General features: G+C 40.4%; 1 protein-coding gene across 2 annotated transcripts in view; it reads right to left on the bottom strand.

The window, feature by feature from the left end:
• Positions 1 to 26,767, bottom strand: part of LOC136862842 (uncharacterized) — a 273,784-nt gene extending 247,017 nt beyond the window's left edge. Inside the window, exons 1-3 of one of the 2 annotated variants that reach the window (XM_067139108.2) lie at positions 26,585 to 26,767; positions 18,338 to 18,559; positions 15,049 to 15,799 (exon numbers count right to left, since the gene is read on the bottom strand). In XM_067139108.2, the coding sequence (XP_066995209.2) occupies positions 15,123 to 15,799; positions 18,338 to 18,559; positions 26,585 to 26,729 (1,044 nt within the window). In that variant the 5' untranslated portion in view covers positions 26,730 to 26,767 and the 3' untranslated portion in view covers positions 15,049 to 15,122. Of the gene's footprint in view, positions 1 to 15,048; positions 15,800 to 18,337; positions 18,560 to 26,584 lie in introns of those variants that run through there. The other variant, XR_011017752.1, reaches the window with a different exon arrangement.
• Positions 26,768 to 27,034: the final 267 nt, after the last annotated feature.

Raw genomic sequence — 27,034 nt, 5'->3', positions numbered from 1 at the left:
TGCCGCCTGAGCAACGGAGGATGCTTATAAGTACATTAATAACAGTAAAATCAATAGGTCTCACCTCCTTCTACACCCCACCGCCGTTAAGTTTATTTACCGCCACCCGCCCCCACCAAAAAAAATTAAAAGAATGCTTGTTTCTTTATGTTTAAGGGAGATTCCAAACACCAATGTTCACGTCTATTACCTTCAGTTTTGAGATATAAGTATCCCCATAAAAGTAATTCACTTTTTTCACTTCATTTCACAATAATCCCCCCCCCTCCTTAAGTGAATTTTCCCGCAAATAATACTTGTTTCTTTAATAGTAAAGGATCTTCTAAATACCAATTATCACGACTCTAACTTCTTCAGTTTTCGATTTATGTGTCCTCATGAAAGGAATTCAACTCCTTTACACTCCCGCCCTCCAAGATGGTTTCCCCACCAAAACGCTTTCTTCTTTGTTTTTAAAGGAGGTCCAAATAAGAATTTTCACGTCTGTAACAACTTTAGTTTTTATTAGATGTATGTATTCTCAAACAATTCAGTCAATTATTTTTTCAATTCTTTACCCCTCCCCCCCCCCTTTCATTGGATTTCCCGAGAATACGTGTTTCTTTACTTTTAAAGCAGATTCCAAATATCAAATTTCACGTCTGTAACATATTCATTTTTGAGATATCAGTAGCCTAATTAAAAGAATTCAACACCATTTTCAGTCACTTTTACCCCTCCCCTCCACCCAAGTGGTATTTCCGAAAACTAAAAGTACACGTTTCTTTATGTTTAATAGAGATAAAGAATACCATTTTTCACTTCTGTAACATATTAAGTTTTTTTAGATATACTGTAAACATTCTCATTTTAAAATTTCACCCCTTTTGAGTTCCCCGTAAGTGGAGTTTCCAAAAACAAATCACCTATATTTCTTTACATTTACAGGAGATTTACACCCACTCTTTACGTCTGTAACATTTTACGTTTCCAAGATATTCTGTAGATATAGTCTTTCAAAAAATTCACCCCAATTTGTCACTCCTGTTTAACCGCCATTAATTGGCTTTTCCAAAAACTAAAAAATACGTGTTTCTTTATTTTTAAAGGAGATCCCATATGCAAATTATCAGTTCGGTATTATCTTTCGTTCCTGAGATATGTGTATCCTCAATTAAGGCATTCAACCCATTTTTCACCCTTTTACACCTCTCCTATTAGGATTTACAGAAAACCAAAAAATACGTGTTCCTTTATTTTTAGATGAGATTCTAACTACCAATTTTTACATCTGTAAATTTTAAAGTTTTAAGATGTAGACACACTCATTTTAAAAAATTCACCCCCCCTTTTCACCCCCCAATATTTGGATTTTCCAAAAAAGAAAAAATACGTGTTTCTTTACTTTTAAAGTAGATCCAAAATACCAATTTTCAGGTCTGTAATATCTTCAGGTTCTGAAATATAAGTAGCCTCATGAAAGGCATTCAACCCATTATTCACCCTTTTACACCCTTCCTATTGGGATTTTCCGAAAACAAAAGAATACGTGTTTCTTTATTTTTAAAGGAGATTCTAAATACCAATTTTACATCTATAAACTTTAAAAGTTTTGAGATATAGATACACTCATTTTAAAAAGTCACCCCCTTTTCACCCCCCCCCATTAATTGGATTTTCCACAAAAAGAAAAATACGTGTTTCTTTATTTTTAAAGGAGATCCCAAACACCAATTTTCAGGTCTGTAATATCTTCAGGTTCTGAAATATACGTAGACTCATGAAATGCATTCGACCCCTTTTTCAACCTTTACCACCCTTCCTATTATGATTTTCCGATTCAAAATATACGTGTTTCTTTATTTTTAATGGAGATTCTAAATACCAATTTTTACATCTATAACCTTTAAAAGTTTTGAGATATAGATACAGTCATTTTAAAATATTACCGCCTTTTCACCCCCCTTAATTGGGTTTTCCAGAAAAACAAAAAATACGTGTTTCTTTATTTTTAAAAGAGATCCCAAACACCAATTTTCAGGTCTATAATATCTTCAGTTTCTGAGATATAAGTAGCCTCATTAAAGGCATTCAGCCCATTTTTAACCCCTTTTCACTCCTCCTATTGCGATTTTCCGAAAACAAAGAAATACGTTTTTCTTTATTTTTAATGAAGATTCTAAATACCAATTTTTACATCTGCAAACTTAAAAATTTTGGTGATATAGATTCACTCATTTTAAAAATTCACCCCCTTTTCACCCTCGTATTAATTAGATTTTCCAAAAACAAAAAATACGTGTTTATTTATTTTTAAAAAAGATCAAAAGCACCAATTTTCAGGTCTGTAATATCTTCAGTTTCTGAGATATAAGTACTGGTGTCCTGATTAAAGGCATTCAACCCATTTCCCCCCATTTTTCACCCTTTTTCACCCCTCCTATTGGTATATTCTGAAAACAAAAAAATACGTGTTTCCTTATTTTTAAAGAAGATTCTAAATACCAATTTTTGCATCTGTAAACTTTTAAAGTTTTGAGATATAGATACACTCATTTTAAAATTTCACCCCCGTTTTCACCCCCTTAGCGAAGGAATATCCAAAAATCCTCTCTTAGCGAGCACCTACATCATAAAATGAATATATCCCCAAAATTTCATTTCTTTATGTCAAGTAGTTTTGGCTCGGCGATGATGAATCAGTCAGTCAGTCAGGACAAGTTACTTTATATATATACTAGCAAGGTACCCGTGCTTCGCTACGGTATTATACTGAAATTTATAATTGAATGCTTATTGTTTTAGATATATAATCCGCCGAAATTCGCGATCTGACACGTTTTCAGCGAGAATCCACCAAAATTCCCGATCTGACTCGTTTTCTATTAGATTACGGCACGTTTCCTCCCATTTTTCAATCTTCCTTTCCAGCAATCGATTTCGTACTTCCCATGCTAGGCTCAGGTATTCTTCCCGGTCAGTTGGGTCCGTAAATCTTTGCCATACCGTATTTTCCTATAATCATTTTTAATCTGGATAAAATCCTTCAGGAGATCCGGCGTGGTGTCATATTGGGTGCCTTGGCGGCACTGAACCCGCGGCCGGACTGCATTCTTAGTCATTACCCGTCCAGGAGCCGTTTCCAGCGCGGTCCGCATATTTGACGACGGTCCGGAACATTATTATTATTATTATTATTATTATTATTATTATTATTATTATTATTATTAATGATATTCTTATTCTTATTCTTCTTCTTATTATTACTATTATGTGTTGCTGGGATGAATGATGACAGGGAAAACCGGAGTATCCGGAGAAAAACCTGTCCCGCCTCCGTTTTGTCCAGCACGAATGTCACATGGAGTGACCGGGATTTGAACCACGGAACCCAGCTGTGAGAGGCCGGCGCGCTGCCGCCTGAGCAACGGAGGATCCTTATAAGTACATTAAGAACAGTAAAATCAATTGGTCTCACCTCCTTCTACACCCCACCGCCGTTAAGTTTATTTACCGGCACCCCCCGCCCAAAAAAAAAAATTAAAAGAAGACTTGTTTTTTATGTTTAAAGAAGATTTCAAACACCAATGTTCACGTCTATTACCTTCAGTTTTGAGATATAAGTATCCCCATAAATATAATTTACTTTTGTCACTTAATTTCAAACTACTCCCCCTCCCCCCCTAAGTGAATCTTCCCGCAAAAAATACTTGTTTCTTTAATAGTGAAGGATCTTCTAAATACCAATTATCACGGCTCTAACTTTTTCACTTTTAGATTTATGTGTCCTCATGAAAGGAATTCAACTCCTTTACACTCCCGCCCCCCAAGATTCCCCCCCCCCCCCCCAAACGCGTTTTTCTTTGTTTTTAAAGGAGATCCAAATACGAATTTTCACGTCTGTAACAACTTTAGTTTTTATTAGATGTATATATTCTCATACAATTAAAGTCAATTAATTTTTCAATTCTTTCACATCCCTCCCCCCGCTTCATTGGATTTCCCGAGAATACGTGTTTCTTTATTTTTAAAGCAGATTGCAAATATCAAATTTCACGTCTGTAACATCTTCATTTTTAAGATATCAGTAGCCTAATTAAAAGAATTCAACACCATTTTCAGTCACTTTCACCCCCCCCTCCACCCAAGTGGTATTTCCGAAAATTAAAAATACACGTTTCTTTATGTTTAATAGAGATAAAAATGCCAGTTTTCACTTCTGTAACATGTTAAGTTTTTTTTAGATATACTGTAAAAATTCTCATTTTAAAATTTCACACCTTTTGGGTTCCCCTTAAGTGGAGTTTCCAAAAACAAATCACCTATGTTTCTTTACATTTGCAGGAGATTCCAAACACCCACTTTTTACGTCTGTAACACTTTACGTTTCCAAGATAATCTTTCAAAAAATTCACCCCAGTTTGTCACTTCTGTTTAACCGCCATTAATAAGATTTTCCAAAAACTAAAAAAATACGTGTTTCTTTATTTTTAAAGGAGATCCCATATACAAATTTTCAGTTCTGTAATATCTTCCGTTTCTGAGATATATGTATCCTCATTAAAGCCATTCAACCAATTTTTTACCCTTTTACACCCCTCCTATTGGGATTTACAGGAAACAAAAAAATACGTGTTCCTTTATTTTTAGAGGAGATTCTAACTACCAATTTTTACATCTGTAAATTTTAAAGTTTTAAGATGTAGACACATTCATTTTAAAAAATTCACCCCCCTTTTCACCCCTCAATATTTGGATTTTCCAAAAACGAAAAAATACTTGTTTCTTTACATTTAAAGTAGATCCCAAATACCAATTTTCAGGTCTGTAATATCTTCAGGTTCTGAAATATAAGTAGCCTCATTAAAGGCATTCAACCCATTATTCACCCTTTTACACCCTTCCTATTGGGATTTTCCGAAAACAAAAAAATACGTGTTTCTTTATGTTTAATGAAGATTCTAAATACCAATTTTTACATCTTCAAACTTTAAAAGTTTGGAGATATAGATTCACTCATTTTAAAAATTCACCCCCTTTTCACCCTCCCATTAATTGGATTATCCAAAAACAAAAAAATACGTGTTTCTTTATTTTTAAAAGAGATCAAAAGTACCAATTTTCAGGTCTGTAATATCTTTAGTTTCTGAGATATAAGTACTGGTATACTGATTAAGGCATTCAACCCATTTTTCCCATTTTCACCCCTTTTCACCCCTCCTATTAGGATTTTCTGAAAACAAAAAAATACGTGTTTCCTTATTTTTAAAGAAGATTCTAAATACCAATTTTTACATCTGTAAACTTTTAAACTTTCGAGATATAGACACACTCATTTTAAAATTTCACCCCTCTTTTCACCCCCTTAGCGAAGGAATATCCAAAAATCCTCTCTTAGCGAGCACCTACATCTTAATATGAACATATCCCCAAAATTTCATTTCGTTACGTCCAGTAGTTTTGGCTCGGCGATGATGAATCAGTCAGTCAGGACAAGTTATTTTATATATATATAGATTTTAGCTTCCTAAAGAGATATGTATTTACATATAAATCCGTTCCCTGATCATTATAGACCGTTATGCCTTCCAGCGTTCAGTCTGCAAACCTCTGTGAACTTACTAAATGTCGCCACAATCCTTTATTTGCAACAAGTGCTGTGGTCTCATTTAGTTCTATACCTCTTATATTTAAATCGGTAGAAACTGAGTCTAACCATCGTCGTCTTGGTCTCCCTCTACCTCACTTACCCTCCATAACCCCTCCATAACTGAGTCCATTATTCTCCTAGGTAACCTATCCTCCTCCATTCGCCTCACATGTCCCACCGCCGAAGCCGGTTTATGCATACAGCTTCATCCATCGACTTTATTCCTAACTTAGCCTTTTTCTCCTCATTCCGAGTACCCTCCGGCCATTGTTCCCACCTGTTTGTACCAGCAATCATTCTCGCTACTCTCATGTCCGTTACATCCAACTTATGAATAAGATATCCTGAGTCCACCCAGCTTTCGCTCCCGTAAAGCAACGTTGGTCTGAAAACAGACCGATGTAAAGATAATTTGGTCCGGGAGCTGACTTCCTTCTTACAGAATACTGTTGATGGCAACTGCGAGCGCACTGCATTAGCTTTACTGCACCTTGATTCAATCTCGCTTACTATATTACCGTCCTTGGAAAACACACACGCTAAATACTTGAAATTACCTGTTGCAGCTTTCTATCACCAATCTGACATTCAATTCTCTCAGATTTCTTACCTACTGACAATATTTAGTCTTCGAAAGGCTAATTTTCATACCATACTCATTGCACCTATTTTCATGTTGCAAGATATTAGACTGCAGGCTTTCGGCACAATCTGCCATTAAGACCAAGTCGTCAGCATAGGCCAGGCTGCTTACTACATTTCCACCTAACTGAATCCCTCCCTGCCACTTTATATATTTCAACAGATGATCCACATAAACTACGAACAATAAAGATGAAAGATTACAGCCTTGTCTATCCCCTGTAGGTACCCCGAACCAAGAACTCATTCTACCATCTGTTCTCACTGCAGACCAATTGTCAACATAAATGCCTTTGGTTGATTTTAATACTCTGCGCTTAATCCCATAGTGCCCCAGTATGGTGAATATCTTTTCCCTCGGTACCCTGTTATATCCTTTCTCTAGATCTACGAAACATAAACACAACTGTCTATTCCTTTCGTAGCGTTTTTCAATTACTTGGCGCATACTGAAAATTGGATCCTGACAGCCTCTCTGTGGTCTGAAACTACACTGGTTTTCATCCAACTTCTTCTCAAACACTGATCGCACCCTCCCTTCCAAGATGCCAGTGAATACTTTGCCTGGTACACTAGTCAATGAGATACCTCGATAGTTGTTGCAATCCTTCCTGTTCCCTTGCTTATAGATAGATGCAATTACTGCTTTTGTCCAATCTAAAGGTACCTTACAACACTCCATGCTGATGTCATTCTATGAAGCCATTTCATCACTGCCTTCCCAATCTACTTCACCATTTCAGGTCTAATTTCATCTATTCTTGCTGCTTTATGACAATGGAGTTTATATACCATCATTTCCACTTCCTCAAGCGTAATTTCACCAACATCACTTTCCTCCTCCCCATGAGCTCCGTTGTTCACGACACCACCATGAAGATTTCCTTTTACGTTCAGAAGATTTTGAAAATATTCCCTCCACCTGTCCAGTGATTCCCTGTTCATTTCCTTTTTTCCCTCCCTTCCTAAGATTCTAAGATTCCAGAAATGTTTCCCTGCTGCTTGACCTAGCCTTTCCAGGCTATTACCAAAATCTTCCCACGACTTCCTTTTGTATTCAGTAACTATTTGTTTCGCTCTGTTTCTTTCATCTACGTACAATTCCCTGTCTGCATCAGCCCTTGTTTGCAGCCATTTCTGATAAGCCTTCTTTTTACGTTTACAAGCTACTTTCACTTGATCATTCCACCAAGATGTTCGCTTTTTCCCATCTTTACGCACAGTTGTTCCTATGCATTCCTTTGCTGTTGCTACTACAGCATCCCTGTGTGCTTCTCATTCTCTTTCTATATCCTGAACCTGCTTACTTTCCACTGTTCGGAACTTCCTACTAATCATATCCATGTACTTCTGCCTATTTTCCTAGTCCTGGAGATTTTCTGGCCTTATTCGTTTACAGACAGATTTCACTTTCTCTGTCCTTGGCTCAGAGATACTCAGTTCACTACAGATCAGATAGTGGTCTGTTTCATGGAAAAATCCCCCCAAAACCCGTACATTCCTAACAGATTTCTTGAATTCAAAGTCTGTTAAGATATAGTCTATTATGGATCTGGTACCCCTAGCCTCCCATGTGTAGTGATGAACAGCCTTATGCTTGAAGAATGTATTCGTAACAGCTAAATCCATACCAGCACAAATGTCCAGCAAACGCTTCCCATTCCTATTAGCATCCATATCTTCCCCACATTTACCAATCACCCTTTCGTATCCTTCAGTTCTATTTCCAACTCTCGCATTGAAATCGCCCATTAGCACTATTCTATCCTTGCTGTTGACCCTGACCACGATGTCACTCAATGCTTCATAAAACTTGTCAACTTCATCCTCATCTGCACCCTCACATGGTGAATACACGGACACAATTCTAGTCCTAATTCCTCCAACTGCCAAATCTACCCACATCATTCGCACGTGTACGTGCCTTAGTGAAACTATGTTCCGTGCAATGGTATTCCTGATGAACAGCCCTACCCCAGACTCTGCCCTTCCCTTTTTAACACTCGTCAAGTACACTTTATAATCTCCTAGCTCTTCTTCTTTACCTCCCCTTACCCGAATATCACTTACTCCTAGCACATCCAGATGCATCCTCCTTGCTGACTCAGCCAGTTCTACTTTCTTTCTTCCGTAAGCCCCATTAATATTGATAGCTCCCCATCGAATTCCATTTCGTTCGCCAAGTTGTTTCCAAGGAGTCCCTCGCCTGTCAAATGCGAGTGGGACTCCATCACTCCCATAGGTCCGAGGCTTGCTTAAAATGTTCTGAGCTCGGTAAATTCATGAAGCAGGATGCTACCCTATTTGCACATAGTCCAAGTGAGGATCTCTCCTCTAACGTGTTATGGACCACCGGTGAACGGTATAGTCCTAGCCGCCTGAGCACAAGGAGGGCCATGACTCAGAATATGTCCGAGCTGAATAATAATAATAATAATAATAATAATAATAATAATAATAATAATAATAATAATAGGAATACATATTACCTGTAAGTCGGAAATAAAACCTGATTAGGGGACTTCACGGAATTCCAGCCGAAGAACACAATGTTCGATGCATAGTTTATGATAGCACAAAAATACATGAAAGCATTTTCATCAGTTATCTACACTGCAGCTTCCCGATACATGAACATTACTGTCTACGTTTGAATATTGAATAGAATGTCATAGGCATAAAACCTGCTGCTGCCAAGCATATTGGATGAACATTCTGATGATCAAAATTCTGTAATGAAAATTTCGATACCATGAAGTGCCCACATCGCCTTAAATTTCCGTTTTAGAGGTAACTTACATTATTATATTTTCAACTGTGAGCCTTAATTCTGGAGAAAGGAGTTCAAATCCCACCGTCGGCAGCCCTAGAGAAAATTTTCCGTCGTTTCCCATTTTCACACATGGCAAATGCTGGGACTGTACTTTAATTATGTCCACGGCAGCTTCCTTCCGGGCCAATGACCTTAGATGTTAGGCCCCTTTAAACAACAATCAAGCAAGCTTCCTTCCCATTCATAGCCCTCCCATACCCCATCGTCGCCACAAGACCTAGCAGTGTCGGTGCGACGTAAAGCACATGGTAAAAACGTCGTCGCTCCTCGTGCACCGTGGTAATGGAGTTACTGCCTTTCTTAGAAAATGCACAGATTGCTAATGGTTTAACGGAGCATTAACACATCGAAGGTTTTCGGGAACGATAAAATGGGGCAGGAATAGGATTGGGAACGTAGCATCCATGATCTTAATTAAAGTACAACCCCAGCATTCACGTGGTGTGGAAAAGGTACACTGCGTAAAACCACCTTCAGGGCTAACGGCTATCAACTGTGCGATCCGAACCGCGCTTCCAGCTCACTCCGCAGAAAATGCGCAAGTTCTGTACATGTGCGACATACAGGGTGATTTGTCCACTTCAAATATCTTCTGATCTGTTAAAAATATAGACATTCTGCTTTCAAATTCTTAAAATGTATGAAGAGGTTCAAAGAATACTGTCCTATTCCTCCCGATCACGTCCGTAATCACCGAGGAATCGGTAACAACTTCTTTTTTTAATTGAACTATACTAATATCACCCAATAGAACAATTAAAACTCGAATGACAAATTCAGTGATGTGCTTATTTTGCAAATCAGACGAGTACTTTTGGTGATATTAAAGGGTTTCATAGGTGTGGGTATTAAAAAGCGATGCTCCACTCGCTGTGATGTCCAGTGTATTGTCCTCCTGCATGACTCATGCTTTGTTGATAAACACACGTACATGGCATATTGTGAAGGTATTGTGCACTGTCAATTTGTTTGATGGTCAGCCACGCTCGTAACAATAAAATAAAAAGAGACGTTCACAAGAAACTAAATGGTCGAGTTTTGTTTCATTTAAAATTTTAATATGTAAATTAATTCAATTTTCTCAGGTTCGCCAGTACTGAAAGGGTACAGTACTTATCAAAATCTCTTTATTTGAAAATGAGGTGTCTACCTCGGTGTGAAATGGTACACTAAAATACATTATTGTCAAGCACTAAATTTTAAATTAACAAGAGAAGAATTTTTTTTCTAGAATACAATAATATACAATTTATGCTAACATTTTTTTTCTATTAAACAAACAGATCTTCCTTAATAAATTTATATTGTTTACAAAATTCTACTTATAATATCTCCTATACTTACAAACCTAGTCAACACATAGACTATACAGTATGTGGAATTACTTCAAATAATACTATGCAACTGGTATAAGATTAAAATTTACATTGCATTTATTTACTTTTTTTACCCATTTTGGAACCTAAGTAGCATAACGACCTGCTACGTCTTAACCAGAGCCCCCTTTTGCCACCACTTTTCAGAGTTCCTGAGGGGCCTTCACAGCTACCGTAGCGGTCCCAGGGCCCTCGAAGTCCCCACTGTACTTCACCCCTACAGGCAGTCCCCTACTTTGGCTGTCCAAACTCCATGGACCAGGGGATGGAATAATTTTTTAACACACATTTTTTATTTACAATAGCCTGCACAGGTCGAATGCGCTCTAAAATTTCATTTATTTTCCCTGTTGCTGTTTATTCTCTTCTTGAATACCTGTACAGATTTTGGAAAAGGATCAAACACTACCCCTGGTAAACTGTTCCACTCCTTCACGCCCTTCCCAATGAATGAAAATTTACCCCAGTCGCTTCTGCTAAAATTCCTTCTAATTTTATACTTGTGGTCAGTTCTGCCAATATAATTATTTTCCAACTGAAGCCTCTCACGGATTTCTCCCCATGCTTCTTCTCCTGTATAGGCTCTATATAATCCTATAAGTCTAGTTTTCTCCCTTCTCTTACTTAAAGTTTCCCATCCAAGTTCCTCTAACATTTCTGATACACTACTGTTTCTCCTGAAATCCCCTGTTACAAATCTTGCTGCTTTCCTCTGCACGCTATCTATATCTTATCCTTATGCAGTAAGGTGGTTTAAGGTATTTCCGCTAGGATACCGGACGAGGTGGAGTGGGGGAAATGCTTACGGACATAAGAGACAGCATTCCACACATACCAACCACCATTGTACGATACTACCGCTGAAATATTCTCCCGTCACCGAGAGAACCGAACCTGATGTAAACAAAGAAAAATGTGTATCCGTATGTATCCATCCGCGGTCTAAACGCTGATTGGAGAATCACTGGGCTAGTTCCGAACACATGGCAGGAACCACGTGGGCAGTCTTGAAACTGTCGTTATTTCGCTTGAATGCAGCTAATACATCAGGATTAGCTCTACATAGACTGTTGCCGGATAACACTGACGTCAACATGTACAGTAGTTGACAGGCAATTGTGTTACGGATTACGGCACAAATTATACTCACTGTCCGCGAAAAATAAACAACAATGAATGATAAATGGCATCTTGATATTTAACATATCAGAAAAGAAAGATAGATTTGAATTTATGGCCGAAACGTAAATACGTAATAAATCAATCATAACAGCGCATATAAGTAAAACTTCACACATTTAATATTCTAATCAAGTAAAATTCCAGCGAGGAACTTAGAAGAGGCAACATTAAAACAATAAAATGTACAGTACCGGTACTTTACCTAATCAGAATATGATAAAGGACGAACGCCTTCCAAGTAAGCGCTTCTTCGATTTCCCAGGTGTTCTTACCAATCCTTGGTGCAGTCATTCGCTGCGTGCGGTTTTAATGCTCCACTCCGAAACACAAGTGAAATCGGATGTCAGTTTCGCAAATCCTTTAAAGTTAAAGTCGGGTATTTCTTACAAAATTTATGAAACACATTCAATGCAATTGCCTTCTCGCCACTTTTCAAAGATTTCCCTTTCCGATGCTTAACGAACTCAACTCGGTGATCCACATTGAACAAGAACAAGTAATGTCTCGCTCACTCACTCACGCACTGTACTGCTTGCTTCCCAAGCTCACAGCTTAACAAAATGGCGGGTCAAGCATGAGCGAATGCGTCCCTCGTGCTCTTCAATTTGAAATGCTTGTTTATTTTAAATAACATTGAATAAAAATTTTTTTGTATATTTCTCTCACTTAAATTATTTGAGGAATTATATTTCGGACATTTTGCATCTAGGATCGCATTAGCCATGATGTGGCTAACGAACTAGTTTCATGTCTCCGCGTATGTGTCCCGCGGCAGCACTAACCAATAAACGTTAACCCAAGCACGTGCTTATGTTTGCATCACGACTGGTTCTCTCGGTGAAATCTGTATAGAGGGAAATGTACTACAGCAACGAAGGAAAACTGGACATACTTCTTATTTATGGCGAATGTAAAAGAAATGCGAAATGAGCGGTAATGTTATACGCGGAGAGGTATCCGTAGCGACAGCGTCCGTCATGATCGTGTAGGAAATTATTATCTGACGGAAACTGGATGCCTCACAAGAGAAACAGAAATAAACAAGCAACAGGCGAATCAACGATAACAGACGTTGCGCACAATCCACAGATGAGCACAAGGGATATTTCGAGGGGCGCAGCGGTAAGCCAGCCAAGTGTCGATCGTATTTTGCAGCGCCAAAAGTACCATCCGTACCATATAACACTTCACCAGCAACTGCAGTATCGTGATTATGAAAGGAGGGTGGAAATTTGTCGGTCTTTTCTTGTGCAAGTGCGGGACAATAGACAATTCCTCCAGCGAGTTCTTTTCACCGATGGAGCCACGTTCAGTAACCGGCTCCGTGCTCGAGGCGTACGTGCCCGAGGCGTACAGTATTTGAGGTGTACAGTGAAATTTCCACGTGCGCGAGGCGTACGGATGGATAACTTTGATAACAACTTCTATGGGTCGAGTCAGCTAATTGGGAAATCCCAACTCCTCTCAGTGTAAAGGGGATATTCAGACTCATTCCACGCAAGTGTTCGCACCATTCTTCGTTCGTCTGTCTTAGCAATCAGTTCAGATTAAAATGAGCGATAGCTGGGTAGAAATTATTAAGACGCGAATCAGACAACCATCCTCGGTGATAAACGATATCGATACAGGACACACAGGAAAGGGAAGGTCTTATTTTGTGGCTCTGTGTACAACAGAAGAAGTTCCGCTGTTCTGGAACGTTAAAAACCACTGGAGATCATCATGTCATCGAAGTAAGCTACAGGGAACATACTTGTGTTCCGAATGTTGCAGATATCGAAATAAGGAAAAGAATGGAGGTATGCAGAAAGCGTGCTAGGGAGGACGTATCAGTTCGTGTTCATCAGGTGTTTCGACAGGAGTTTCAGGTTTGTATTTATATATCTTAATAATTATATTTATAAATGGCCTGACTCCTTGGCTGAATGATCAACAATGATGCCTTCTGTTCAGAGGGCCCCAGGTTTTATTCCAGGCCGGGTCGAAGATTTTAATCGCGTTTGATTAATTCTTCTGGCTCGGGGATTGGGTATTTTTGTGTATCCCAACACTTTCCTCCTCATATTCAGGCAACCCATCACACTACCAACCACAATAGGAACACGCAATGACGATTAAATCCCTCCATATAGGGTTGGCGCCAGGAAGGGCATCCGTCCGAAAAACAGGGCCAAATCCACATGTACTGAACAATTCACACCTGCGAACCCAGAGGTGTGGGAAAAAGCGGAAGAGAAGAAAAATATTATATTTATAAATGACCATTCTAGTGTGTAAGTATTTTATAAACGTTGTGCTGCGCTGACATTGCGAATAATCTATATAATTAATTATTTTACTGCAGAGCAGAGGATGTTAATTTGGAGAATCGCGTTAGGTGCCAATCAGAATCCAAGAAACAGCTCTGAAATAGGATTTTCCAACGAACTGTTAACTTTTCCTGAAGGCAGTAGCTATCTGAAAGTGGACGATTCTTCTGTTACGGACCGCAGACTGATGGTATTTGGCGTCGAAGAAGCTGGCAATTTACTAAATAACGGCAAGAACCTTTTCATGCGCGGAACGTTTGACAGCTGTCCAAGACAGTTCACTCAACTATATAACATTCATGTGGACATCAGCACAACCGAAGATGAAATACATATATACCCCGTACTTTTCGCTTTGCTCCCGGATAAGTCAGAGGAGACATACAATCGCCTCTTTACAGGTATCAGTAAGGCCCTCTACACACGGAGCTACTCATTAGAAACGTGACTGGTTTGTAACCGGGGTTACAAACTAGTTAGTAACTGAATAGTAACTCGGCTCCACACACGAAGCTACTGTATGGTGACGGATACTTCCTAATTAGCCATTTGTAAAGTTTGGTGCGGACTCGCTAGATCGCTTATTAACTTTGCTAGAATATCAACCACTGACTCAAGTGACGAAGAAGATATGATTGTGTTTCATTATTTCAGGAGAAAAAAATAGAAGAAGGTATTGTGTTCACCCATATCTTGAAAAGAACATCCACTGCAGATCATTCAAAGCGGTAAAGGAGCTCGAACAAACGGATGCTAAATGTATTTATTTTTATCGTATGACCAAACACAGTTATATGGACTTGGTGCAGCTTATTGCGCCTGCCATTCGACAGCGAAGTACAAATATGAGGGAATGTGTGAGTGCAGAGGAAAGAGTGCTAATAACTCTCAGGTAAGAAAAGAGAACTTTATTTATACAAAAGTTAAAAGCTTAGAAAATAATTCCAAAAGAAAACAACGTAATGCATGTTGCATGATATTTCTTATAGCATTTCACTTTTGCTCAGTATGAAGGTTCATAGGTATCGGTAAGTGTATTGCCAACTGCTTCATAATATCCTCTTGAATCCTGTGTTGGTTCGGTCGCACTTAGTTCACATTGGAAACTGTGTGAGGTTAGACTGAGTGGTTGATGTGTGGACGAAGGATCACTAAGAAGAAGGGGAGAAAGATGGAAGTGAAGTTGTGGATGCTGGGTTACTAGAGAGGTGGGGAGGTGGCAACAGAATCTCGTCAATAGTTTCTAGACATTTTCTTTTAAACTGTCTCACTTGAATATCAGTCATTGACTCGAGATCAGGCAGCATACTTAGTAAAAACATTTTCAGAGCTTCACTCCTTGGATTGTTACTTGTATCCCCCTGTGTAGTCGTAGAAAGTTTAGCTTTTTTGGCTTGAAAATATTCAATGAGTGTGTTATCAACTGCATCGTTTCGTACGGCACGCTTCTTTAGATTCTTTGATGCTGGCTCGGTGTGTCGTTCACTCGATCTTCCAGGTTGTTGAGGTTTCACAGGTGGTGGAGTTGGAGGAAGTGGCGGTGGTGGTGGTTGTGAAGGCTCAAATGGCCCTGGAGATACAGAGTTTTGTACAATGACACTGCTCTCGTTGTCACTACCATCAGTATCTAAACATCTTTCCCTTTGGGGTACTTCAGGCAAGTTCCCCGAAGACTTACACAATGCCTTGATAAATGGAAGAGTGAACTGCATAGCTTCTGCCAAATAGTATGGCTTCTTATTTTTGGACCCAGAACCACTCGGACCAGGTTTCATGTGACGTACGTAGACAGCCCGCACGTTCTTCCATCTTTCCTTACATTCAGGCACTGAAACAAAAGTATCCTAGGTATACTTTAATGAAGAAATACATATAATTTATGTAACATAAGTAAAGGTGAGTAGTATTAGGATTCCATAGCTTTCTTTTATTTATTTTCAGGTATTTAGCAACTGGAGGAACGTTTGCGTCTCTTTCACTATACTTCTGCAGAGGAGAGAGTACAGTTGGGTGCATTTTAGCGCAGACTACAACAATCATTTGGAACAATTTGAATGAAGAATACTTGAGTGTGCCGAATCATCAACAATGGATAACTATTGCTCAACGATTTGAGTCATTGTGGAATCTTCCAAACTGCATAGGGGCGCTCGTCGGAAAACACGTTAGAATAGAGAAATTTCCCAATACAGGTTCCACTAATTTTAATTACAAATCATACAACTCGATTATATTATTGGCTTCCTGCGATGCCGATGGTTTATTCACGACTATAGAAACCGGATTTGCTGGGAGAAACAGTGATGGAGGCATATTTCGTGTTTCCGCAATGAGACACTGGATCACGCATGGTCTTGATATCCCTCCCCCCTCACCATTAAGATACGACGAGAAAGGCTGTCCTTTGCCCTACTACTTTGCAGCAGATGAAGCATTTCCATTATCACGTTTCCTGATGAGGCCCTATCCACAAAAGGTGTTAGATAATGTGAAAAGAATCTTCAATTACAGATTAAGCCGAGGAAGGAAAACTATTGAGTGTGCTTTTGGAATGGCGGCTGAGAAGTTTGCAGTTTTAAATGGCCCTATACGCTGCCGAGATCCGGAGAAGGTAAACGACATAATTAAAGCTGCTTGTGTTCTCCACAACTACGTCCGTAAACGTGAAGGGCTTGAGTACATACCAAGGAATTCAGAAGACAGTGAAACATCCAGTAATCAATATCCTCTAATACAGCACAAAATTTAACCATAAGCGATAAGTCAACAGCTAGCGCACTAAGAAATTATTTAGCTAACTATTTTTTAACTCCAAATGCATCTTTACCTTGGCAATGGAAAAAAAAAATGTGTTTTTGAACTTTGACTTCAGCCTATTCGTGTGGTATTGGTCGATAGTTTGATCTCTGATAGATATATGCTATATCCATCTTACCCTTTCCTGAACGCATTTCTAATGGACCTGTAGGAGCCATCCATTCCCCAGGGTATTTAAACTTCGGTACTATGTTAATTGTTTCATGTTGTTCATCATTAGTGCCGTATTTTACAGTTTGCTTTAACAAGAACATGCCAGAACATAATCTTCAAAAGAGGAGAACTAGAATTTGTAAAATCTATAAAATGTACATAGTTTTCCTAATTAAGGATGAACATATTACATCTACAGCAGATTTTCAATAAATTTTAAGGAAGACTTTATGCGGAGTATTGCACCAAAACTTTATTACTATTATTTATTAATCAACAGTTGAAGTTACTCAATATTTTTATTATATGGACTATCAGTGCAATCTCCTTTCCGAAGAGTGATTTCGAAAGTTTATATCCTTTTACGTGTATGTCACTTTATTATTGACATTAAAATATTGATATACTGTAAAACCATTGGTGTCACTTTACTGGCATTACTTATTGATTAAATAGTAAATCTACCGTGCTCGATAGCTGCAGTCAACGTTGCCAACTTATATTTTCAAGATCCGCTAAATACTAATAACAATCCGCTAAAATTTCGCCAAGAAATCCGATCTCAAATAATGAGCAATAAAAATGAGTAATAATAATAATAATAATAATAATAATAATAATAATAATAATAATAATAATAAAAGTAAATGTCTGCACTCATCTGATCTGTGAGTTTCACTGGGATTAACCCCCTGCCGGCGAGCTAAAACTTGTAGGCGTTTTACTGCCGGGTGCAATTTAGGTGAATCCCCTACCTCAAGGGCCACACACAGAACAGGCCAGTTCATTAAACGGTCTTTCTTCATACATAAATATAAATGCTACTCTCTCCCAGCTTCATTATCTGTCGTCATTCGTCAACTAATAGATAAGTACCCATTCCCCACGCATTATAAATTTATAATACCATGATCTCATAACATCAAATCCAAATAACATGTTTTCCTCATGTGACTGCTAGCTCCTGACAAGAAATACGGAATAGCTCGGAGACAGACTGGAGTACAAATCTTTAAAAAAAAACGTAAAATGGATAAAACACTAAATTCCGCTATAATAAATCTATAATTCCGCCAAAAAATCCGCTGTCCGCTGAATGATATATTTCTCCGCCGACAGCCTTCTAATTCCGCCAAATTTAGCGGAAAATCCGCTGAGTTGGCAACACTGGCTGCAGTCGCTTAAGTGCAGCCAGATGGTTTTCCGTGGTTTCCCATTTTCACACCAGGCAAATTACGGGGCTGTACCTTAATTAAGGGCACGGCCGCTTCCTTCCCCTTCCTAGGCCTTTCCTATCCCATCGTCGCCATAAAACATATCTGTGTCGGTGCGACGTAAAGCAAATAGCAAAAAAAGGAAATTTAATAATAATAATAATAATAATAAGCCTACTTACCTGTCATTCCAACTTGTTCTGCAACTTCATTCCATGCTTTCTCCTTAATATCCTTTCTTGCGTAATCCTTCAGCGTATAATTGTACAGTACGGGGTATTTTTCAACTTCTCCCACTAACTTTACGTTGAAAACTTGTTCGCTCGCCATCGTAAAAAGGCACTTGATCACTGGGAACTGAGAAACTAACCTCGCTGGTGACTGGCTCCGCGAGTAACCTGGAACTGATTACAAACTAGTTACTAACTGGTGGCTTTCCAGGAAATACACAGGAAGTGTCACTCAAGTACGCGGCCGGAAACTTCAGTTACCAATCAGTTACTAATGAGTAGCTCCGTGTGTAGATGGCCTAACTGGTCTGGTGGATGGAAACCCGAGACAATAAACTTCGATTTTGAAACCACCGTGATGAACGCTTTACGAAGCGTCTTTCCGACTGCAGCATTATCCGGCTGCAATTTTCATTTTAATCAGTGTCTTTGGAGGAAGATCCAGGAGATCAGACTGACACTAGTGTACAAGGAAAACATGGAGGTTCAACGATTTCACAAAATGTGTGCAGCATTGGCGTTAATACCACCTGATTTCACTGATGAAGGCTCGCGTCAGACGCTCCACAGTCAGATAAAGTTATCGCATATTCACACTATTTTGTTACGCAGTGGCTCGATAATGTAGAGGTACTGTAGAACTGTGGATTGTACTTGGGCAGCAACACCGAACAAATAATGTTGCTGAAGGCTGGCACAGGAAGCTAAAGAATATAATTGGGAGAAAAGACCTCAATATCTATTTCTTAATTAAATATCTGAAAGATGAAGCAGTTCGTACACGTTTCGTAAATAAACCGAACGAGACAGGAGATTTGGCAACGAGAGGAAAAAGATGTACATAAGATATGATGAAAGGCTGAAAAAAGTTCTGCAAAAACTGGAAGAAACTGGTGACCTCAGGATATGTTTGAGAGAGAGCATTGGCCCACACACAGTGATTTGAATAAGCTGGTTGGTGGTATCTATGAATATTGTAGCCGTAGTGACAAGGAGTTTTCTCTGCACTTTGTAAATATTACGATTTTTAAATTATTATAAGACTCCTCGTGAAAATGAAGAGATATTTCCGTTGATATATCAAAAACAAAAATCGAATTTTCACATTTTTAACAGTATATTAACTTGACAATTTCTCCGCAACTTTCAAACACGCCTATGTTTGAAGAGACGTATCCAGTTCTAAGCCTGGATAAAGTATGAAGAGAAGTTGTTTTGAGGAAACACACACTTCTTGCCATATCAACACTTGCACTTTAAGCCTATATCCTGACTAACGAGTGGCTGGGTGGTTTGGGTAACGTAGCTCTCAGCTTGCATTCGGGAGATAGTAGGCAGCTCTGGAGATGGTTTTCGTGGTTTCCCATTTTCACACCAGGTAAGTGCTCGGGCTGTACAATAATTAAGGCCGTGGTCGCTTCCTTTCCTTCCCACTGCTAGCCTTTTCCTATCCCACCGTCGCCGTAAGACCTATCTGTTAGGTGCGACGTAAGGAAAATTACAATTAAAAACAAGAAGTCTATATCCTGCACATTCACAGCGTCGAAAATGGTAAGTAGGTCGTCCAGATTGCACCACTCAGAAAGTCTGAAACTATTATTATTATTATTATTATTATTATTATTATGATTATTATTATTATTTGTAAACTTCTTCTTCTACCGCTTTTCCCACAGCTGTGGGGTTGCGGGTGCGAACTACGTCGTACATGTGGATTTGGCTCTGTTTTACGGCCGGATGCCTTTTCACGCCAACCCTACATGGAGGGATGAAATCAATGTTGCGTGTTTCTGTGGTGGTTAGTAGTGTGGTATATTGTGTGAATATGAAGAGGAGAGGATTGGCACAAACACAAACACCCAGTCCCCGAGCCAGAATAATTAATTAGAAGCGATTAAAATCCTCGACCATGCCGGGAATCGAAACAGCGATCCTCTGAACCGAAGGGCAATACGCTGACCATTCAATATGTATATTATTATAGGCCTATAGGAATAATAGTAAGATTATATTTTTGCGTCTCTTCAATTATTTATGATGATGATGAGGAGGAGGATGAGGATGTTTGTTGTTTAAAATGATATAGGTTATCAGCCCCTCCTGATTATATTAATTTAACTGTACTTTATCTGACGTTCATAGTACTGGATAGCTTCATTTAATATTGATGCCGAAGGATCGTTTTCTAAATACTCTGTAATTGCCTCCTTCGGAAACACTGTTTCTGGTTTCTCCCCTTATCTGTTCCCTATCTGAACTTGAAAAACACTGTACGCCTCAAGCACGGTCCGTCGTGTTCTTACGAAATACGGTACGCCTCAAGCACGTACGCCTTGAGCAGGCACCCCAGCAACCACGGCAACGTAAACCTGAGGAACATGCACTACTGGGCTACGGAGAACCCGCGCTGGCTGAGCTGGTGGAACACCAAAGACAGTGGGGAGTTAATGTGTGGTACGGGGTACGGGGGACTTCGTGATCGGTTCATTCTTCATGGAAGGTACATTAACAGGTCACAGATACGCAGACTTTCTTGAGGACGTACTACCTGTTCTTCTCGAAGATGTTCCACTCGACATACGTACAGAGGCGGACAGAAGTATTTAAATACAACACTATGCTACTACAAGAGTACATTTAATGACCAAAACATACACAATAGAAATAAACACTCCTCTTCTATGGTTTGTAATTCATCGTACCTTCATGTTAATGTCACATATACTGTATGCACGTAAGTTACACAAATACAAGGTTCTCCCAGCACTGGGACATAAGTATTCAAATACACAAAACACTGCACTCTAGTACTTGGTTGCCATACCTTTACGTTGAATCACTGCTGCCAAACACCTTGGAATTGAATGTACGCACTTGCTAGTTATGTCCGCAGCAATTTTGTTCCATTCCTGCAGATTAATTTCCTTCAGTGTCGTCTTGCTGGTTATGTGATGTTTCCTGATCCTATCTTCCAATGCCTGCCGGATGTTCTCGATCGGGTTCAAGTCAGGTGATTGAGATGGAGTTTTTAGAGTATGGGGTATGTGTAGATGATCCATAATCTAGCAACTTCGGAGGTGTGCTTCGGATCGTTATCTTGTTGGAAATAAAAATTATTTCCAAGATTTAGTTTTTGAGCGCTCTTCTTCAGATGTTCTTGTAGTATGTTCTTATAATCATACTTGTTCATGTTGCCCTTAATGAAAGCTAGCTCACACACACGCTACTTGACGCCATACATCCCCATGCCGCCCCCATGCTTGACAGTAGCTTCCATATGTTGAGGGTCCCACTCAGTATTTTTCTGTCTCCGCACCTTTAATCGGCCATCACTTCGGTATATATATTTTTTTTTCATCCGACCACAACACATGATCCCAGAATGCATTATCCTGAGATACACATTCATTAGCAAATTCCAAACGCTTTCTTTGGTTTACTTTACTGACATACGGTTTACGTCTTGGTGTTCTGAATTGGTACCCGGTACTGTTCATAACCCTACGAACTGTTCTTTCATGAACTACCTTCCCAAGATGTTCCTCCAGATTTGCTCTAATTTTTGTTGCTGTTAGTCTGAGATTTAGCTTCACCATTTTAAGCACCAATCTTTTATATCGAGACGTAAGTTTTGGCGGAGCACCTTTCCTAGGATGATTAACAACGGTATTCTTCGTTTTGGATGATACGCCACACAGTGGACGGATTTCTGCGTACAGCTTCTCCAATTTCTTTACATGTATTCCTTTGTTCATGCAGACGCAAGATGATTTTTCTCTCCTCTAGAGTTGTCTCCCTTCCTTTTCGCACCATTTCGGCTATGACCACTCGTATTCGATGTTGCTTGTGTACTGTATGGCTGGAGAGACGACTGAAGGTACAAATGCCAACATTGCCATCGTTTATTGGGTTGTACTGCTCGCTCACAGAGCGCGTTTGAGTACTTGAGTCATCAGGTTACGGTGTATAGTGTATGGCTTTTAGTGCCGGGAGTGTCCGAGAACATGTTCGGCTCGCCAGGTGCAGGTCTTTTGATTTGACTCCCGTAGGTAACCTGCGCGTCTTGATGAGGATGAAATGATGATGAAGACAACACATACACCCAGCCCCCGTGCCAGCGAAATTAACCAATGATGATTAAAATTCCCGACCCTGCCAGGAATCGAGCCAGGGACCCCTGTGACCAAAGGCCAGCACGCTAACCATTTAGCCACGGAGCAGGACGTTGTTGAAGGAAATCACATGTTACAGAACACACACGTATTCTCATCGTTTGTATACTGTGTCTGTGTCTGTAACACATGATAATGCATCGGAGAAGTCACGACATAATTCCGCATTCTGTTTCGATCATTTCTACAATTATAGCTGCACATTCCTACATTTAAATACTTCTGCCCGCCTCTGTACGTGCATGTGGTTCCAACACGACCGGTGTCCTGCTCACTATGCACTCGTTGCTAGAGAAGCCCTGAGCAGCCGGTCTTTCCCCGACCGGTGGCTTGGACGTCGAGGAACAATTAGGTGGCTAGCACGTTCTTTCTCCTGTAGATATTTTCTCAAGGGGTACAGTAAAGGACAAAGTATATTAGCAAGCCCTGACGACTCCAGATGACCCAAAACACCGCATCGTTGCAGCATGCCATATGATATCGCGGGAACACTTCAGTCCGTGCGTGTATCTCTCACCAAAAGATTGCAGATATGCATTGCAGTTTACCGCGATCATTCCGAGCACATGCTCAACTAGTGACTTAAATTGCCTGTGAGTGAACGAGAACGTGCAAGACGAGCATTACCTTCCCATTTCCAGGAGCAACAGTACTACACGAACACATTTCTGTGGCCTTTCCTATTTATTACCACTGAAAATGTACGTGTTCAAAATTCACCTGTAGCAGTGGTGGAATTGGGCCGGTATGGCATACATATAGCAAATTTGGACATCAAATAGCATGTCGACAACAATCATTTAAATAAATCCTTTCAATGAAAGTGTATTCCTTGCTTGAGAAGGAATTTACCCTCCACAGCTCACAAACTGTAAAACATGGCTTGCATAGACGGTCTTCCGTTTTCCGCTTTGCATGGCATTTCCCTCTCAAGGGGCCCAACTCTTCACTTTTTCTCTTTCAACGTATTTTTTTTGTTACGAACGGCTGTTAGCCTCCATTTCCACCCTTAAATTAACAACCACAAGCACCACCACCAGAAGGAATTTCCACAGTCCGTCCAAAAATGTTTCAGAGCATGGTATTTTATTTCTCAACACATCTGCGCTTGTGTTAAAACATCTCACTCGGTTTATTCGAACTTCGTTTTTCAGGAATATGTAAACCAAGCGAGGTAGTTTAACGCAAATGTGCATGTGCCTGGAAGACACTTGAATAATTCTATTCACTCAACGAATTTTTGAGCGACTGCACATTTCCTTGCGCGATGCAAGTGGTTGAAACGGGACAGAATGAAACAATGCTCCTAAAAATACTTGAACTTTTTGTCTGAACAGCGGTGTATAATAGCATACCAACAATAATTTATTTCCAACTCGACCACTGTCTGTTGCCAACGTACATCGATCTTACATATTGCTTTTAAGGAGGACCAAACAGCCCAACAATAATGCTGTCCGGTAACTTTGCGTCCATTCTTTCCAATGACCATGCCATTCTTTGTGTTTTGAAGTTGTTGATTACATCTCATATGCTATGTACTCATGAGAAGGACAACAAAGCAATTAAATTATTACAATTTCACTGTGTTAGCTGGTATTTTTCTGATTCAACGGTAATGAAACAATAGCTTTGTAACTCCGAACGCCTACATCACAGTGTTTTTCTTTCCGGTCTCCTCGAGATAATGGCGAGGTATGTGTGATTATCAACACGGCGTGAGTCAAGCACGAGAACTATGCTCCTGAGATCAAGACGAGTGGCGATCTCTTTCTGTCTACTGCCTACACTTTGAAACCCTTTAATATCTCCAAAAGTACTTGTCGGATTTGCAAAACAAGCACATCACTGAATTTGTCGCTCAATTTTCAATTGCTCTATTGGGTAAAATTAATATAATCCCATTTAGAAAAACAAGGCTGCTACCAGTTTCTCAGTAATTACGTACGTGATCGAGAGGAATAGGACAGTATTTCTTGAGCCTCTTAATACAATTTAAGAATTTGAAAACAGAATGTCTATATCTTTAACGAATCAGAAGTTATTTGAGGTGGACAACTTTTTTTTTTTTTTTTTGCTAGGGGCTTTACGTCGCACCGACACAGATAGGTCTTATGGCGACGATGGGATAGGAAAGGCCTAGGAGTTGGAAGGAAGCGGCCGTGGCCTTAATTAAGGTACAGCCCCAGCATTTGCCTGGTGTGAAAATGGGAAACCACGGAAAACCATCTTCAGGGCTGCCGATAGTGGGACTCGAACCTACTATCTCCCGGATGCAAGCTCACAGCCACACGCCTCTACGCGCACGGCCAACTCGCCCGGTAGGTGGACAACTTAGCTGAATCACCGTGTATATTCTTAAGCGAACATAATAACGAAGCAGTCTGACTCATTGGCTGAATGGTCAGCGAAGAGACCTTTGGTTCAAAGGGCCCTGGGTTCAATTCCCGACTTCGCCTGGGATTTTGACTCGGTATGGTAAACTCCTCTGGCTCGGGGAATACGAGTGTGTGTTGTGTGTGTGTTTGTCCCAATACTGTCCTCTTCACACACACACACACACACACACACACACACACACACACACACACACACACACACACACTACCAACCACCAAGGGAACGCGCAATAGTAAATACATCCGTCCACATAGGGTTGGGATCCGGTAGTAAAACTGGGCTAAATCCACAACTAGTGCCGACCAGAAAGCCAGAAGAAGAAGAAGAATAGTAGACCGCGCACACATAATAAACGTAAATTTTATAAACTGTTTTTATTCTCTCTGGCCTTTTCTCAGTTACCAAAGGTCGGAAGTTTGTACGGATTCAGCAGTTTTATGGCCGGATGCCTTTCCTAACGCCACCCTATGTGGAGCGATGCGTGCGTGTTTCTTAATTTTTTACAATTTGCTTTACGTCACACCCACACAGATAGATCTTATGACGACGATGGGACAGAAAGGCCTGGGAATGGGAAGGAAGCGTTTGTGGCCTTGTGCCGGGTGCGAAAACAGTAAACCACGGAAAACCATCTTCAGGTCTGCCGACAGTGGGGTTCGAACCCACTATCTCCCGGATGCAAGCTCACAGCTGCACGACCTTAATCGCACGGCCAACTCGTCAGGTGTGCGTGTTTCTGTGGTGGCTCGTGGTGTGATGCTCTGTGTGGAGATTAAGATGAGCATTGGGACAAACAAAAACGCCCAATCCCGTGACCAGAGAAATTAAATATACGCAATTAAAAAACTCAACCCGCTGGGAATTGAACCCGTGGCCCTCTGGACGGAACACCAGTACGCTGACTATTCAGCCAACTAGCCGAACGAATAAACATTATAAACATCGTATACATTCCAGTCCGCCTCTGTGGTGTAGTGGTTAGTGTGATTAGCTGCCACCTCCGGAGGTCCGGGTTCGATTCCCGGCTCTGCCACCAAATTTGAAAAGTGGTATGAGGGCTGGAACGGGGTCCACTCAGCCTCGGGAGGTCAACTGAGTAGAGGTGGGTTCGATTCCCACCTCAGCCATCCTGGGAGTGGTTTTCCGTGGTTTCCCACTTCTCCTCCAGGCAAATGCCGGGATGGTACCTAACTTAAGGCCACGGCCGCTTCCTTCCCCCTTCCTTGTCTGTCCCTTCCAATCTTCCCATCCCACACCAAGGCCCCTGTTCAGCATAGCAGGTGAGGCCGCCTGGGCGAGGTACTGGTCATTCTCCCCAGTTGTATCCCCGACCCGATGTCTGAAGCTCCAGGACACTGCCCTTGAGGCGGTAGAGGTGGGATCCCTCGCTAAGTCCGAGGGAAAAGCCAACCCTGGACGATAAACAGGTTAAGAAAAAGAAGAAGTATACATTCCGACCAATCTACTTGAAGGTTTCTTTCCAGCAGATATGTTACTTCAGACATACATTACCGACATAAGTAATATAGTAAAATATTAACTTTATAGTAGTCTATATAAAGCATTGACATTATTACTAATTACTACGTATATAATAGCAATAGGAACTATATAAAGCTCTACACACCTGGCATATTCATCTTCTTGCCCACTTCACTCCATGCCTTCTCCACCAAGTCCTTTCTCGTATATTCTGGTAGATGGAAATTATAGAGCTCGGGGCGCTTCTCCACCTCCTTCACAAATTCAATGTTAAACGCGTATTCACTCATCGCGCTACTTCACGTGAGACTGGAGTAGCGGTGCGACCTTCGTGGCTGGTCGCTCGAGACTGGTAGAATACGCGTCGCTTGCGAGTAGCGCTATTCTCCCTCCCCACTCTTTCACACTGCGAGTGTGACTCGGAAGACATTCGGGAGATATCGCAGTCCCCATCGCGCTGCTTCATAGTAACCGAATTCGAAACAGTCCGTAGCAGTGCACAGATGCTGATGGAGTCAGTCACAGCATGCTCGCCCTCAACGTTGATACGTACTTGCCCTCAGCTGATAATGCAGTTGCCCTGCCAAACTCACAT

This window comes from Anabrus simplex, chromosome 2 (genome assembly GCF_040414725.1).
Source record: "Anabrus simplex isolate iqAnaSimp1 chromosome 2, ASM4041472v1, whole genome shotgun sequence".
Lineage (NCBI taxonomy): Eukaryota > Metazoa > Arthropoda > Insecta > Orthoptera > Tettigoniidae > Anabrus > Anabrus simplex.
This window is presented reverse-complemented; position numbering and strand designations above follow the sequence as displayed.